Source organism: Falco peregrinus, chromosome 15 (genome assembly GCF_023634155.1).
Source record: "Falco peregrinus isolate bFalPer1 chromosome 15, bFalPer1.pri, whole genome shotgun sequence".
Classification (NCBI taxonomy): Eukaryota; Metazoa; Chordata; class Aves; order Falconiformes; family Falconidae; genus Falco; species Falco peregrinus.
In genome coordinates, this window is record NC_073735.1 from 5,612,850 (window position 1) to 5,630,268 (window position 17,419).

The following is a 17,419-nucleotide window of genomic DNA, read 5'->3' on the forward strand; positions in this document are numbered from 1 at the left end:
TCCTTCCCAGTCACCGTGGTTTGGTGTCACTTAACACAAGGACATCTGGTGTGGAGGACACCTATTCCCTATCCCGGCAAGGAAAAGTTTAGAATGAAGCTCATGCATGTAACGTGCAATTGGAAAAAATACTTACAGATAGCAAATTGCCCTCTCTGTAGAAGGAAAACATGAGAAAATAGAAACGTGATATTTATGTTAATACAAAGTTTTTAAAATTTAATTTAAGAGACCAGCTGTTTGTGCTTCTCTTATACGAGCTTAATTGGTATATAATAGCATAGTTAATTAAATACAAATCAATAGTTTAAAACAGCTAATTGATATTTAATATGTACGGGAAAATATAACTTACTTGTAATATAATTAACTCAATATTAAATAAGCAATGGAATTGCAATTATGCCTTTACAATGATTATAAAGTTTATCGTTCTTTAATAAACTTGCAATTAGACAGGATGAGCTGAAAAATTATTAAACAGGTATTATTGGGCTATTAAACATTTATTATCATTCCTGGTGGAATACAGCTACACAATAGTACGCATTGTGATTGTGTTAATAAACCTTTATTACTGCTCTGCAGCTTTAGCCTTTACTGCACCGGTTGATCAGAAACCAGGTTCCCTCCCTGAGTTGCGGGTGGAGGAATTGCCTTGAAATTGAGTAAGGAAACCCCAGATGACGGGAGAAATAAGGAATTCTTTGTCTGATGGGTGCTGTTCTGCAAGTTTTGAGGAGAGTTAACGCAGGTACTTTTGAGCAAGTCGCAAACCTGGTTCTGCCATGTATTTTCCGAACAAGATACTTCAGCTCACCCTTCTTCACAGTGCTTGCAACGATAAACTTCATCTCGTTTCGCTCTGCTGGGAAAAATCAATTGCCATTGCAGGGAGACAGATGGGACTTGTTTTAGGGGTGGGGGACATGCATGGGTTAAACCATTCTGTTTTCAGTGGTATCTCAGCAGACCCCCTAAAGCCAAAACATTTAAAATGCTGGGTATCTGCTTAACTATTTTAGCTTTAGGTAGCCACTAAAAGCCGTGGAGTGGTGAGACATCCTTAGGCGTCAGAGTCATCTTGAAGTATTTTACCTTTTAAAGGCACTCTCAAGTATTTAAAGGTGCCTTTAGCTATAAAGATTTTTGCATGTTCTCACAAATTTATGGTATGAATTATTATAATGCAGTGCTCTTGTTAGCTCCTTTCATCATGGCATATCAAAGTGTTTTATAAGCATTAATTATAGTACCCCTCAGGGAGGCAAGTAGAAGATAGACACCCATGCCGGTGTGCGCTGATCCAGGCTCCAGATGGGTAATAACCCGGATCGCATCCGGATCAGGCTGCGTGGCTCAGCCCTGACCATCCCTCATCCTCTAAGGGTTAAGTTGTGCCTGGCACCTCCTGGGTAGCAAAGCCGGACCTCCTCCTTGGGAGCATCCCGAGCCGGACCTCCGAGTGGTGGGATGTTCATCCCCAGGTAGGCTGCGGTAGCGCTCCCTCCATCACTTCTTGGGTTCAGGATGCTCGTGGTGATGTCTGTGGTCCATAGAGAGCGCATCAGCCCCTGCCACGCCGGGTCTTGTGCGTTTGGGGGAAAAGTCCAGCCAGCATCCGCCAACAGGTCTGTGTGCCGGGATGCGTGTCTGAATTCTGAGCTAGGAACAGTGGTTTGCTCGACCCTGCTGCCTTGTGTGACGCTCATCTAATTGTGCTGGTTTAATTACGCTTTGATACCTCGGTGCTTATTGAAGGCTCGATAGGAATCGATGCCGTTTTGCTTTCCTATCAATAAAGGCATAAACGCCTCTGGCTGGCGCCGCGGGCTCTGGGTAGCTGGCCCCGGAGGCTATTGGCAGGTTCATGGCTCTCCAGCCACATGCTTGAGGAGTGTCCGTTTCCACAGGCGTTGCACAATCCTTGATGGAAACCCCGCTTGAGGTTCGGCAAGGTCCTCCTGATGCTGGCCATCGGAGTGCTGAGGGAGGCGACCTGCGCTGACCGTCCTTCAGCCCGAGCCGAGCAGCAGTCGGGAGCAGCCGAAGCATCTAACGCTCTGCAAGTCAGCGCCTTGCTGGGGGTGTCTGCGGTTGTGGTCGATTGTGTCGCCTCCATCCTGCAGAGCAAGAGGGCTGGTTTCCACCTTCACGTCAGAGGTGGGAGAAGGTTGCTCTTTACCTCTTCCTGTTAATTAGGCCTCTTGATTCAAGAAACCACTGAGGATGCAGATAGTTGATTCATCTGCCCTGAATTGTCTAAACTTTAGGCATCTCCATCTGAATCAGTCGCTACCTCTTATGGCCAACAAGAGTTACAGGCACCCCAAAGTCCTCTCAGGTAGGTGAAGTGAGTCACTTTCTGGAGATGCCGATTTCTCTCTGGGGCATTGCCTGAGGTAGCAGTGTGGATTTAGGGGGGCAATTAAATTTCAGCTCATTCTAAGCATCTCAAGAGACTTACTTTTGTCTGAGCATCAGCTTCAGCGGGATTATGTGTGTAATTTTTGGTTAGATGCGGATGTCCTCCCAAGTGGGAGCCTCAGGACCAGGAACTGTTGGTCCTTAGCGAGGTGGAGCCCTGCTTGACGTTAAAAGTGCTTGAACTAGTCTTGCGTGTACCCTGAGTGTCCTGGGGTCAAAAGAAGTATGGTTTTTCTGGGTTCAGGCTCTGATTCTACCTCACACTGTGAGCAAGAGGAGGCTGCTAACCCCTCTGCTGGGATGCCATGGCAGCTCGCAGTGTTAGGGAGGGATACCCTCGTATCTGGGTATATACCCACGAAAATCTGGGAGTCTTCCCTGCACATCACACTGCACTGAGCAACTTTCCTCTTCCTCTGGACCCAATCCAGCTCTGCAATTCAAACCCACGTTTGCATCATGGCGCTAAAAGCCAAGGCTGCCAGGCAGTGCTCGCTCTGCTCTAAAGCTGTCGCTGCGCTCCCAAGTCTCCTGCTTTGCTGCCTCTTGCGGGTGGCACAACTTCGTGACACTCCCGAGTGCTCCTTCCTTGGCAGAGAGGGGCTCTAAAGAGTTCGCAGCCACATTAAGTAAACATCAAAGGGGCTTTGATCAGCAGGGCTCTGCAGAGCACAGAAGCCCCCGAGGAGCTCTGCAGGTCCACAGGCAGCATCGGGGACACGGTACCTTAATTTTCTCCACTGTGACACAGGAGAATTTATTTGAAGAACCAGAGCTTTTTGCTGCTCTGAGATGCACGCAGGGAGAGCACGCACGCACACAGCCTGCTTCTGGAAAAAAATCCATGTTCAGATCTCTCCCTGTTTGTTCCCAATAGTGAGAAAGCACCATTAAGAAATCAAGGCATCAAAGGCACGCGTGTCCTCGGTCTGGGGCACTTCGCTGCTTGTAGGGTCACTTGCTTGCTTCTAAAGAGCAAGATGCCTCAAGCCAGACTTATCTTCCCTTCTGAGGGCTGTTTCCCATTTTACTTTGCTGCCCGCTAAGGGAGAAAGGGATTAAAGAGCCCACGTTGTGGCAACGCGCTGACGTGGAGGAAGATGCGACTCGTTCCCTCTGCGGAGTGCTTAAGAAACGGGTGAGGGAGGGGATGGCGACCCTCCTGTCTCTAGATACACGTGGCTAAAAAGCAGCTGGAAGCAGTTGGTTTGGGACCCCCAGCAAAGCTCAGCTCCGTGAGGCTGACCAAAGACTTCGGTTACATGCTTTACCTGAACGGTGTAACCGGCAGGATTCGCTCCCTGCAGCATCCCGTGTGCTTGCTCTTGTCCCCAGCCTAGTCCTCTAACATCGTTCTCTCTTCTCTTGCAGAACTGGGGCTCCCGGGAAGAGGATGCTGCCTAGTACTGGGGTTCATGTACAAGGAGAAGTACCGCAGGATGACTGAAGGTGAGCAGTTCCCTCGCCTTCTGTTCTTCCTTCCTCTTCAGCCGTCTCATTGCAAGGGATGCGGATGCGCCGCTGCTAGGAACGTGCTAGGTTCTTGTTCACACCAAGGAGAAAATCCTGTTTCCCCTTTGATCTCTGAACATCTTAGCGGGTATGGTTGTGGGAAGCCTATTGCACGAAGCCGCAAGAGAAGAGCGGGAGCTTAGTAGTTCCCACGCATCCAAAATCCACTGTCTTTTCCGAAGGAAAGGATGTGTCACAGGGGAAGCGCTTCCAGCAATTGCTGCATCCAGTCTTTTTATTCTAGTTGGGTGGTGGTGCCTCACCGTGGCACCTTCAGAGACCCAGTTGCCTTTGCAGCCCTCGGAGGTGGCATTCCATTGCTCATCAAGCCTCTGCGCTCTGGCAGAGATCTTGCTAGAATTTCCCTGTTCTGTATTCTAGTCATCCCACAAGTACTTTATGAGCATTGATTAATCCATATAAATATCATAAATAATTATGAAGCGTAATAACTAAACAAAAACTATTTATGCTTGGAAGAATTGGCACCCTTACTTCTGGTAGCTTCGTTGCTTGGCTTCTTTTTCTGAAGCAAACCCTGGTGCGGCACATCTCTGCTTAACGCTGGATGAAAGAAGGATTAAAGATTGCAGAATCCTGCGGGATGGAGGGGTCTTGAGGATGTGTCAAGGAGAGTTTGGCCGCCCTGAGCTGCAAACTTGAGCCAAACGTGGATTGGGGGGGTGGGGGGGGGTGGGCTTTGATTGGAAATTCTTTGGACAAAGGGTGCGCTCGCTTGCTTCGTTGCGCTGCCTTTGGCTTGCGTGGGCTGGTGTGTGGCCGTGGGGGTGTCTGCCCCTGCAGGAAGCCTTGTCTTGACAAAAGTAAGAGTTGCGTTAGCTTTCATGGGGTAAAACTCTGGTGGAGACCAGTTTATGGCTCAAAAATCAGTTAGAAGATCAAAGGTTCCTTCAGTTTCCCAGGAGCCCTGATTCCGAGCTGATAACATGGAGGAAAGTACTTCACAAGCCTTCACCTTGTGCTTGTTAATTATCACGTGCTTTTTAAACATTGATTAGAGTGTGTTTTTAACAGGAAGGGGTTGCCCTTTGGGAGAAGGGATGGCAGAGTCTCCTCCGACTGCTGTGAAAAGGTGCAGTCCCTCTCGGTGCCTCCCTGTCCCTCAATCCTCTCGGAGAGGCTGCCTGCGGCTGTGCTCAGACGGGCAGGAGCACCCTGGGGATGCTCCCAGGGTGCCCGAGAGCTTGGCAGGACCACGGGCACACCTGGGCATCCCGCCGATCCTTGGGGATCGTTCACAGAAGCTCCTGTTCCCCCCCTGTCGGATTCAAAGCCTGCGTCCGCCTCCCAAGTGAGCTCCCTTTTCAGGTGGAACATGGCTTTGTGTGGAAAACAAAGAATCATGAAAGGGCAAAAGGAAAAGCTTTTGTGTGGGAAAGGGAACAAAGTGTGCCTGCCTGGCGCTGTGCAGCCAGCAAGTTTCTGGCCCCTGCAGGACCATTATGTTTAAAGGTACAATCTGCCAAAAAACAAAGCCGGGGGATTTCCATGGCTACGGAGACTCTAGGACTTGTGTTCTCACTAGAGGCAGTTCTGGATGACAATTGCAAGCTTCCAGTTTGGGAGGTTTTGGTGGGTTTCAGTGCAAAGCCATGGAGGGCAGATGTCTGGTCACCTACAGAAGCACAGCAAAGGTGTTTCCTACCCAAAGTGCCTGAGCCAGGCTCTTGGGGCCGGCTCCCTCGCAGGGATAAGGAAAAAAACAGCTTCCCTTTTGTGTTTTTGCCAAGTGAGAGGTTTTCCTCTTTTTATTGCGTGATGGTGCTAATGAATAGCCCTATTAATAATTACAGGGTAGCTGAAGGATCTGAAAGCAGAGGTAAGCAGTGGGGCAATGGGATAATTATGAGGTGTGGGGTCTCCATCGTACTGGAAATGGGTAATTACAGTGATCGTTAGAACCTTGCTCTCACTTAACGGAGTCATCTACAAAATGCACTGGTAGGTAGAGAAGCACGAGAGGACTTAGGCGGGGTCTCATCAGCGTGCAAGGATCGCTTCAGGGTGGGAAAGCTTTTCTCTCGGCTGTCCCCATGGAGAAGATCCAGGCTGGGCACTTGCAGACCAGCATGGCAACCTCTCGCAGCAGGGCAAAATAAATTTCGTAGCTTGTGGATGATCTGTGGCCATGCCCAGCGAGGGTCTTTGGTAGCATGATGTTCTTCGTTTACCAACTGGCAAGTGATGGATGTCCGTTAATGCAACTCATTGCAGATGTGGGCTCTCCCGGCTGAGATGTCGAAGTGTCCGAGGACTTGTCTCTGTCAGTGCTGGTTATCACCTACCATTCCTTGTACCGACATCTGTCAGCCTGTGCCGTGAAAAAAAAAAACCATGTCTGGGTGAGGTGCTGGTGTCCCTCCCAGCTGTAAGGCAACAGAGCAGTGTGGGTGGCTGCTGCTGGCACCGCTGGTGATGTGCAAAGCAAAACCAATGCGGGCACTCCCCTTGTGGCTGGCATTGCTGCGCTGCACGGGATGCAGCGGGCTCTTGCTGTGTTGGCACTGGGAAAGGTGCTGGAATTGGGCACGGTGTGGGGATGTGCATGGGCTGGGAGCGGGACGGCGCCGCTGCAGCATGGCTGCTGTACACAGATTCCTTTGCTGTGATTGACGAGTGCCTGGTCTGCGTGCTGGGATCGCTGTTCGGCGCGCGGCTGTGAGTTGTAGGCTGAAATGAAGCTGGTGACAGTTGTAGACAGAGGGAGAGAGAGGTAGGAGCTGTCTGTAATGACGGCCTTGCAATAAAGACGCTTTAGAGTTAATCCTCCACCATCTGTCTTCATTCTGCTAATAACCCACTCAATCAGATGCTGCCGGCTGTTTGTTAACACTCAGAAACAGATACACACTCAGGGGGAGCGCGCTGTTTGCTGGTGAGGGGCCGGCTTCCCCTTGGGGACCAGCTCTCCCCTGACCACGGTGGTGGTTTCGTGGGGGCCACGGCTCGTGGACTGGCTGGCCCAAGGCACGTGCCGTGCAAGGAGGGCGATGCCGAGGGTGGCGGTGAGCTGAGCTACCCTCCTTTCCCCAGGGCTTGTGCTTCCCCGGCTCAAGGGCATTATGGAGTAGAAAGGTGGTGAACTCCATCCCTCAAGAACAAGGATCTTGAATTAATCTGAAAACTGGAGCTTGTGTTTTCTGTTCCCTCTTCCCCTCCACGTCCAGTTCTCCTCCCCTCCCAAGGGAAGGCAAGGAGCGTGCTGTGAAATCTCTCCCAGCTCATCTATCGTGCATGGTCCCTGCCTGTCCCGAGCTGGGCTTGCTCCCCGGCAGATATTTAGATGTCGGTCCTGCTCCTGCTATTTTTCTTCTTCTCTCCTGCCTTTGTCTTCTTGCCAGATCTAACTCGAGTCATTAGCAAGCGTCACTGCAGCAATTATGGCACTTTTTGGCTGCCATTCATAAAGCTACTAACGGGAACGATTAAGCGCTGAGAGGTGTCAGCCTTCTCCTTCACCACCTGTTCCCACCAGCCGTCGGCTGCTGGAAGGTGCCTACAACCATCTCCCCGCGCGCAGGGTAGCGGAGCTCCCTTCCCTTTCCAGACGCTTTGCTGGCTCCCGTGTTCTCGCATGCCATGGGCAGGTGGCATCTACATGGGACAGAGCCAGTGCGTGGGGAGGGGAAGGGTGGGCTTCATCCTTGTGCCCAAGGTTGGGTGGTGACAGCAGCCACGGCTGGGAAAAGGGACAGGAGAAGGACTCAGTGCAGCAGCATCCTCCTGGACCAGCTAATGGTTAATGCTCTGTGCCCAAGGAAGGACAGGCTCCCCCTCTTCAGCTCCTTGCTTTCTGCGTTCCTGGCATCCACGCCGTCAGTTATGGACAGGCAGGAGGCTAAAAGCTGTACCTTAATCTGCAGGCGGTCCCTCGGCATCGGCCGCTGTAGATGCAAACTGGTGTGCCAGGAGAGGGGCTGGTGCCAGAGTTCTCTCCAGCAGCAGCCGCCCTCCATTTGCACCGTGGCTGGAAGCAGAACCCATTATTCTCCACAGATTTTTTGCATTCAAGGTGTCTCTGTTTGCTGTACAGAGCAATACCAGCAGCCATGACTGCAGAGTTGCAGCTCGACATAGCAACGAGTGCTGGTCTGTGTTTAATTGGGAGAGGGAGTTGCTTGGCAAATCGTATTTGCTGGGTAATGACTGTAGAAATCTGCTCAGATAAGGGCTGATGAATCCGAGGCAGATTTTTCTGTAAAGGCCACGCGAGGCTGTCGGTCAGCATAAGACAAACCTGGAGTTTTGGGAGTACGGAGAGTGTGAGGGCTTCGAAGTTTTGCACTTTGCAAACCTCGCCTGGATTCTTCTGGTCAGAAGGTTGGGAATCTTATCCTTTAAATAAGGATATTTATTATATCCAACCCTTCGCGCTGGTACTCACATGAAGCTCTGCTGGCTCTTGCTGGGGGAAGGTGGGCATCCCACAAGGATGCGGTTCACCCCCGTACCTCGGAGCATCCCACAAGGATGCGGTTCACCCCCGTACCTCAGACTTGGGGCAGGGCTGGTCCAGGGAAGCAGCAGTGGATCGAAGGAGAGCCAGCAGCGAGCTCGTGCATCCGTGCAGCCCCCCCCAGGCTGCAGCTAGGAGGGGTGATTCAGATCAGCCTGGCTTGCATCACCAGCTGGGGCTTCACACTCGTCAATTGCGAGCAGTGTAGCTCTAGATGTTGCTTGCTTTTTTTTTTTTTTTTTTTGGTCTTCAACCATCTCTAGCCTGCAGATAGATTTCAGTACTGCTAGACGTGGGGAGAGAATTGCGTATGCGTAGGAAAGCTGTTTTTATGGTTTATAATTATCTCGTACCCATCCTTAGAATAATTATAGCTCCTCCATTATTAATAATTGGCATCCCAGTCCTTGTCATAGATCATAAAATGGAGTGGAAGCTCAACCCAGGGTTTGCAATAATGTACCTTGGTCTAAATTGAATAATTGGCAAAATGGTGAAAACTGTTAGTTTTTTCGCCCATTCCTTGGTGCTGGAATTAGTGAGATATTAGTGCAATTAGCCAGTGCTTCCATTTGAGGCTGCAATCATTTGGTTTGTAATTTAGAATAAATGTAAAAGCCCACTTGTGCTTCTGAACGGATTATTTGTCCTGTTTAAAAGTATCTAATGGGGTGGCTGTCATCTAAGCAAGATACATTTGACCCATTTCAATTTGTTTCCCTTTTAATCTGCTATCTGTTTTCCTGGATCTTTTTTTAATAAAAACATAAAGAAGAAGTGGGTGAGAGAGACCAAAGAGGGAGAGAATAAAAGCGTTATAGATCTGGAGTTTATCATAAGCCAAAGTAACTTGAAATCAAGGCTGTTAAACTGCAGAAAGCAATAAAAAGAAAACACTATTTGGAGATCGTTTAAAGGGCCGAGTGACTTGTCAATGAAAGGTTGCTCTATTCGACTGCTTCTTAATAGCTTCTCAAAGGGAATCCGCAGCTCTTGCCAAGGACGAAGGCTGCGGGTGCTTTTGCAGCAGCTCTTCACTGCGGCAGGGAGCGCTGGGGTTAGCAGGGTGCTGGGGTGCTGCAGCGGCGGTGCCGAGACGGGTGAAACCCAATGCTGAGAAGGACAAGAAAGCGCAGGAGGGAAGGAGATGGGTCTGAACCCCAGAGTGTATGGGAGCATTAACATGTCCTAAATATTGAAGCCCTGGATGTCCGTGGAGGCTGGATGTGTCGCTGTTTGTGGACAGATCTGTGTCTGGTTCGGTTCCGCCCAGCTTCTGCCATCCCGCCGTGCCCTCCCACGGCATCAGCGCAGCCTTTCCCTCCCCGGGGCTGAGCATCCTTTCCACCCAGCCTGATTCCAGGCTCCGCCTGGAGAGAAACGGGCTGGGGCTCTGGGATGGAGTCCCTGCTGGTTTGGGGAAAAACGGCTTGTTTAGAGAAGCTGGCTGTGCCTCCGCTTCAAACATCTTCTCTGCTCGAACGCCCCTTCTGCCGCCTGCCGCGGTTCAAAGCGGGTTCAGTGATGCTTCCTGCCAGGAAAACGTCCTATTAGAGCATGGCACTGAGTCACGGTTATGTATTCATGCCACCCATTAGCAGCCTAGCAAGGCAGTTGCTGCCTCAGAATTGCTTGGATTTATGGGGACACTTAATCTGGATCGTGCAAGTGGTTTTTACATCTGCAGCAGCACAGGCTGAGCATGAATCTTGCTCAGCCTCAAGGATAAATCGGAGCCGGTTCTTATCCCTGTAAAAAGTGACCTTTCTCCTCTACCACATGCTAACAGCCTCTGTGCTGCTGGAGAAGCTCTAACTTCACTCTGTTCTCTGGCCCGACAGTGAAAAGGGTCTGTCCTTTGGGACAAGCCTTGTAACGTGTTACCTGTTTTAGCTCCAGCAGCGTTGGCTCTGCTCAACCTGCTTTTGCACACAGTGGAGCTCAACAGCCCGTAAACAACTTTTAACATCTTCTTGAGCATCCCAGCATCTTCTTACAGCTTGCCCTCTGAGGCGTTGCATCAGTCTGCGACCTGGGAATGGGATTTCTGCAGAGCTTTGCTCCACGGTACAGGATCCCTGGCCCAAAGTCTACTGGGATCCACTGTCGTGGTAGATGTGCTATTAGCTGGTCTCCAAAGCTCCCTGCAGGAAGTGGTCCGAGCTTTGCATTGCAAACTCTACTGTCATCGCTGGGTCTTGGCAGCTCTGTGATAAAGAAGCTCCAAACGTTGTCATTCGTGTCTCCCCGCAAAGGCACAATCACAATTGATTAGGTAATATCTCCCGTATAAGCTGCATTGAGCCTTTTGTTCTTTATCTGACAAAGGCAGGAAAGAGGTGAGTGGATGGAGCAAGCTCCGGAGAAGTTGTTAGACACGTTGTTATCAGCAGAGGTCTCATTGATATTGCTGTGACGCTTTGTGTGTCTGTCAGCTAAACAAGGCAGGGATGTGCGTGAAACCTGAGGAAAAACCATCGCACCAAGCTTGTCTCTTCATCTGGCATCAAGGGGAGTTTTTGCCTGGGTTGGGTCAGCTGGAAAACTGGGTGAAACGCAGGACCTGGCTGGAGAGACATACGCTGCCGGGAGCGGAGTCCTGGCTGATGGGTCAGGCACGTTTACAAGGATGCTGCGGAGGGCAGGACCCTGTGAGAGGTGACATCTCCCCAGCTTACCTCTCTCTGCTCCTTTGGATACGGGGAGCAGAGTTCCCCCCTGGATGCTCCAATTGTCTGCAGCGGTTGCGGCACAGCTGAGCAGCTCTGCTGGTCATAAATCTGATGCAAAGCTTGCGAGTTTTATGGGAACGGTGTTGTTGTAGCAGTTAATGGTCTAAGGGTATAATTTTATCTATTGATTTGAGTAGCGGTCCCCTGTGGAAAGCTATTGCTGTGTGGTCTTAAATAAATGAATACAATACTTCCTCGCTCCCCGTACTGGCGTAAGATAATTCAGGAGCTGCTTCTCTTGCTCTTCAGCCTGCAGGCGTGAATGGGAGGACCTGGGATGCTGTGGATTCTGTGTACCATCCCTTTGCAGGGGCTCGAGAGCCTGCTAAAGACACATCAGGAATCTTAGGCTTTAATAAACGTGGACCAATATCTAGGGTAGGATTTAGAATATCTTGGCTACTTGTATTCTGTTGCCTTTGCGCTCCCCTTTAGGTCCTTGAGGGCATTTGGAATGGGATGCGCACCCAAGGAACACGGCAGGCTGTTGGGAAAAACTTCTCCTGTGAGGTGCACATGAAAAAGGGCGGCGATAAGGTCACGTACGTCGCCTTACCCCGCTGGCTGGCCGTCTTTTTGGCATTGCTGTCTCTGCTGGGAGTGGGCAGGTTTGGTTTTGGAGTGTATCAGGAGGCAGGGAGAGTGTGATTTGAGGGAGATGCAAGGCTTCTCCCTGAAGATGGTGACTCTGGCTTTCTCATCTCTGCGTTGCCTCCAGGCTACCCTCGGAGTTTACCTTTGAGCGTGTGTGTCTGTTGAGAATTCTCCCCTCTGCAGAGCTGTTGCTGCAGCCCCGGGGTGTGCTGTTCAGCTTTTCTCCCTCTGTGTCCATGGGGACTCTGCCAGAGAGGTTGCTGGCAGGCGGTATTTCACGAGCAGCGCAGGTCACGCTGGTGACATGGTGTCCACCAGAGCAGAACCTGGATGCGCAGGTCCGGCTGTGCCATTAAGTCAGGTTCTGATGATGCAATAAATCCTCCTGGCATGGACACGATAGCACGTTTCCGTGGAAGCTTCCAGCTTCTTCAGGTAGATGGAAGCTGTTGCTTTCCAGAAAATGATCCACACTTTGATTCGGGAAGGGGGCTCAAGGCTGGAGGAGGGAAGAGCCCTTCTGCCCTTTCCGGGGGGAGTCCTGGGGGTGCAGGCACTGCAGCACAGTTGCACACAAAGCACTGCATGCCTCATAGAGAAGCCTGCCCGTGCTGCAAGGAAACACGGGGTCCATTCCTGCCTGCTCAGGATCCCGAACCTCCCTCTCCTGGAGGCAGGCAGGCAGGCATGCTTTCCGCAGGTCGGAGCTTCGCGAACTGGAGCAGTGAAGCAGTACCAAGTTACTGTCGCTTAGAATATCAATTAAAACCGCCACAGCCCTGTAAGTCCCACCCCGAGACGCACGCTCTGTATCGATAAACAGCCACACTGGCCATTAAAACAGCTCTGGAGCCAGCAGAAGTAAATCTGATGTAAATGTGAGTAGAAGCTTGCCACGGCTGGAGTAGTTCCAACTAGAGCCCGGCTGTGGGGTGGGAGCTGAGTAAAATCGTTGTGAAGATGAAATTCTGGTGTTTGCAGGAGCAAGAGAGCCCGTGGCTTTGGTATGCCGTGAAAAGGCTTAAATAAATACTTTTGAAGCTCTATTCCCCACTGGTTGCCCCCTGTGTCAATAGGTCACGTAATGTCATCTCTGCTCTGCAGCCCCAGCCGGTACGGCGAAGCTCCTGTCTTACGGGAGTGGCACAGGACAGCTGGATTTTACAGCTGTAATGGCAAATCAGAAGAAATTGTGTGTTTCAGGTCAACAAAACGAACCTGTGCCCGTTTCTCCATGAAGTGGGACTTTGTTGGGTTTGACTGGAAGACACAGCAAAACACCCAGTGAAGCGCCTTGCTTTGGGGGTGGGCTGGCTTTTTTCGAAACCTTTCTGAAAATCCATTTTTATCGTAAGGAAATAACAAAATATTATCACGAAGCATATCGAGCCGAGTCCTCTGAGCCCTGTTCTTTTTTTTTTTTTTTTTCCCCCCCCCCAAAAAAAAAAAAAAAAGTTATTTGCTGTATCTGGCCAAACCCTGCCATCTGTACTCACTCCGTAAGACTGAAGTCGGTGAGCAGCCTTGGGGTTCGGCTTGATGAGGGCAGAAGGAGCAGGCACGGTCAGAAACCCGCAGGATGGGTAGGGAGCGAGTGCGAGAGGCACTGCGAGCTGAATTCCCCTCGGCCAGGCAGCCAAGGCGACGGTTATTTAGTACCTGGGGCTGCTACCGCGACCCTTCACCAAGCAACGACTTAAACCGCAAACCTTAATAAATACCTCTCGTGCAGCAGCAATTTCGGGGCCTTTCCGTATATACATACGCTTTTACGCCCAGTGTTTGCTCCTATAGGTATTTACTCACTCTATAAATGTATTAATGGGGCTGATCTTGAAATACATTCAAACATTCAAAGATCTGAGATGGATTTTTTTTTTTTTTTTTTTTTTTTTTTTTTGCTTTTCCCCCTGTAACAAAGATGAAGCTTCTATATAGACGGGTGAAAGAGAAGGGAAGCAAAAATGTTCAGTGACTAATGATCTTCATCAATATTCATGAGAGACGGTATGCATTTTGAGATTTTAAAATAAAGGAAGGAAGAAAGAGAGAAAGGAATTGACTTCTTTAGAAGCTAAATGAAATATTTAGGTTGACCTGGAGATAAGTATGCCAGGCCTTTGTTGCCATCAGCTTAGACCAGCGTTCAATCGCGGAGCTTTCAAAGGGAGACGGGGGGAGCCGAGCTGATGGTGGAAGTTTCTGGAGGCGGCGTGGCAGGGCGCTACGGGGCTCTTGGCTCACGTGGCACCAGAAGGCTTGAGCGGAGGGTGAAATCCATGTTGTGCTGGACAAACGGGAAGGAATCCCTATCGCAGGAATCAAACCTCTTAACACCTGCACCGCAGCGCGGGGTGCTCGGTGGCATCGCCGCAAACCAAGCGCGCCTGCGCCGATTTCATTTATACACCCCAATGACAAGGGCATGCACTCCCAGTTACAATGGTTGGTTGGTAATTTGTGTATAATTGTCATATCTGCTGCGTCAGCCTCTTCTGTTACTATGGTTGCGCAGGGGAAGGGTCTTCACCTGGGCAAGGGTCTTCTTGACCCGTGGGTGGGTTTTTTGGGTATTATAATGAGGGTAGTTCACTTCGGGACACCTTAAAAGTGAGTTTAATTGCCAAGTTGGACGGCTGTACATCTGATTTTCCCCGTTGTCCAGTAACTCATCCTGTGTGCAGTAGAACCTCGGTGCCCTGGTTATGGTCTAGAGAGTAAGGACTAAAGGTATTATGGTCTGTGGAGCAGGGACCTTCAAGTAACACAGTCTCAAGCAGCACAGCAACTCATACATCATAGATTAATAGGTGCTAACGTAATTCTAATGTGGAGGCGAACTCTTTAAAATCCAGATGCTCCTATAGCTGACTGTTCCACAAACACAAAATATAGAAAGATTCAGTAAAACTTTCAGACAATCTGCAAGGCTAAGCCAACCGAAGGCGGGGTATGGAGGAGCAGCAAGGAGGGCTGCCCACCGCGGCGAGGCTGGGGTCAGGCTTGGGTGTCCCGCCTGAGTACTGGTTTGTACTGGCCTCAAAGGAGCCCGTGGCTTGGCCGTTCCCGGCTGCGAGGCTGCCCAGTTTGGGATGGGCAGTGCTAAAGCGATGGCTCGGAGGGCGGCAATGGGGGCAGGGACACCGTAGGGCTGAGCCGTCTGGGGACAGCTGGCCCTTGCGCCGGCGAGCGGCTCCGTCTACGAGCATCTGTTGCTAGCGGGGCTGCCCATTTCTTCTTGCAGAAGACCTCTTTATCTATCGTGCTCTTCTGGGGGGGTTTTCCTTCTTCCTCTCCCTTCCTGCCTCTGTTTCCCCCCCTGCCCCTCTCTTTGCTGCAGCAGAAGATGCCCCCCAGTGTACCTGATTTGAAGGTGATGTTTTAACCCCCTCCCCAACGCTCAGCGATAGGTGGGGGAACCTTGATCCTTCCCCGTGTCGGTCTTTGGTGAGTGGGGTGAGGAGGGGAAGGAAAGCCCCTGCAGATGAAATACCCGCCACATGGTTTGTCAGAAGGCTGTAGCTCCGGGTGCGCAGCGGTGACAGCTGAGGATGGAACACCAGGATCTTAGTAACCGGATTTAATTGCTGAGAGAGCACATCAGGCCTGGAAGAAAGGCTTCCCCCCAGCCTCCTGTGCATCTCCTCTCCTAAATCTTTTTCCTTTCTTCTTCTGCAGGTTGCCCTTGTCTCCCTCCTCTTCCAAGGCTGCTCCTTTTCATTTCCCTGCCATCCCTTCCCTCCTCCGAGTGACAGCTGTCCCACCCCCACCAAGGTCGTTTGCCCTTGAGACCATCTTTGATCTGTGCCCTGATAGAAGGGCCGAGTATTGACTTTGGCTTTGGCTTCATTAAGAGGCAGCCTCATTTGTCAACTTGTTTGTTTCGATAGCTGCTTGGAAGACGTCGGGCCCCGCCACCCCTCCTTGCCGAGCCGCCGCATTATTCCAGAATTAACTCCCTTTCCAAGGGTTTGCAAGCAAGGTCGTTGCAGGTGGCCCTGCACAGTCCTCTCCTTCTCATTAATTGATGTCACAGAGGTTTTAAGCAAGGTTATAGCCAGTCGGTTGGGGGACAGGAGGCTTCTGCCGAGGCTCTGGGTGCTGCAAGAAGCGGTGTGCGGGTGCATTAATCTGCAGTGCTCCCAGCTGGAATGCACAGAGATCCTATCTGCTCCTAGGGAGCTGGGGGATGGGGTCTCGGGGGGGGCTCAGACGGGATCTCAGACAAGCTTTTGCAGCGAGATCCTTGCAGGAGGTTCTCTAGGGCTGGTTGCATAAGGATTGCATATAATGAAGATTAATTTCTCTTGTCAGTTGTCATCAGGTAACGTGTCTGCCAATAATAGCTTCTGGTTTTAATCCAGATGGTCAGATGAGGTTAATCAAATAAGTTACCCGGGCTTTTTTGCTTTTCCTGTTGGTTGGCGAATGATGCGTTGACAGGTGTTTGCTTGTAGTGTTTGACCTCTCTAGGAATTACTTCCCTGTGCTGCACATCCCCAGGGCTACTGTCCTGGAGAGCCTCTTTCCCGAAAATCACGTGCAATGGTGGAAATTCTAGGCACTGGCATTCCCAGGGTTGCTGAGGGGTTTGGAAGGGGGTGGCACAACAGCCCTGGGGGGCAGGCAGGTTGGTGGCAGTGCAGGAGGGGTATCTTTGCATGGGTTTAGAGCAAAAGGCAGAAGCTGTACCGCTGAGGATGGATGGCTGCAGCACAGGTTATTGCCAGACCTGCCTGACCTTGTGCAGGAGAAGCAGGTGAAGGCAAAAAGCCAAACTTCACTGAACAGACAGCTGGGGTCCAGCTTCCTGGAGACCACAAAACCTCGCTGCCCTGCTGTGGAAGGGGCTAGTGATGCTATTTCGTTATTCCTGAGAAATCCAGGGGGGTGTTACTGAGCTTTGATGGCCAAGAGGTGTGGAAGCATCAGCCCAGCCGTACAGTGCCCACACGAAGGGAGGGAGCCCAAAAACCAGAGGTGCTGAAGCTGGGCGGCGATGCAAGGGTTAAAGCTGCTTTTGGTGCTGTACCTCCTGATGGGGAGGAGGGAGCTGAGGGAAAGATGTTCCTGGCTGTTGCCACAGGCATTTTGCTTCAGCAGATCCCGAGGTAATAAGGCATCAGTAATTGCGCAGCATCGTGCGTGGTGCTGGTCCCTGCAGCCGGGAGAGCGGGGAGAAAACTAACTGTGGTGGCAGGAATGGCCCAGGGATTAGAGAGCAGGTTGTAAGAGGAGAGACTGAAGGAGGTAAATTTATATAGTCTGGAGGAGGCTCAAGGGGAGACACGACCAGAGTCTATAAATACACGCAGCAATAGAAACCAAGGGAGGAAATTATTCAGGAGAAGGGAGGACAAGGAGCAGTGCCTGAAGCAAAGGCAAGAAAAGTTTATGCTGGGCCTCGTGTGGAAGGAGAATGGCCTTTCAGCATCAGGCATTGGGCTGAAATGGGGTACCACAGCTGCCCTCCCCATCCCCTTCTGAAACCTCAGAAAAGCCGGATTCTCTCCCAACCAGCTCGGCTTCATTTTGCAGCCGCCCCACCTCGTTTCTTCCCTGCCAGCTGTTTCACGCCGGCATCCTGCACCGAGCCACCCCAGCATCCCTTAGAAGGTTTAATAAAACAGATTGAGATGCATTTGGGCTCGTGACTTGACAACTAGTTCCCCTTGGA

At 51.0% G+C, this 17,419-nt stretch overlaps 1 protein-coding gene across 1 annotated transcript in view; it reads left to right on the forward strand.

Annotated features, from left to right (window-relative positions):
* KIRREL3 (kirre like nephrin family adhesion molecule 3) overlaps positions 1-17,419 on the forward strand; it is a 340,186-nt gene that overhangs the window by 213,167 nt on the left and 109,600 nt on the right. The window contains 1 exon segment of the mRNA XM_055819503.1: positions 3,799-3,876. Coding sequence (XP_055675478.1) covers positions 3,799-3,876 — 78 coding nt within the window.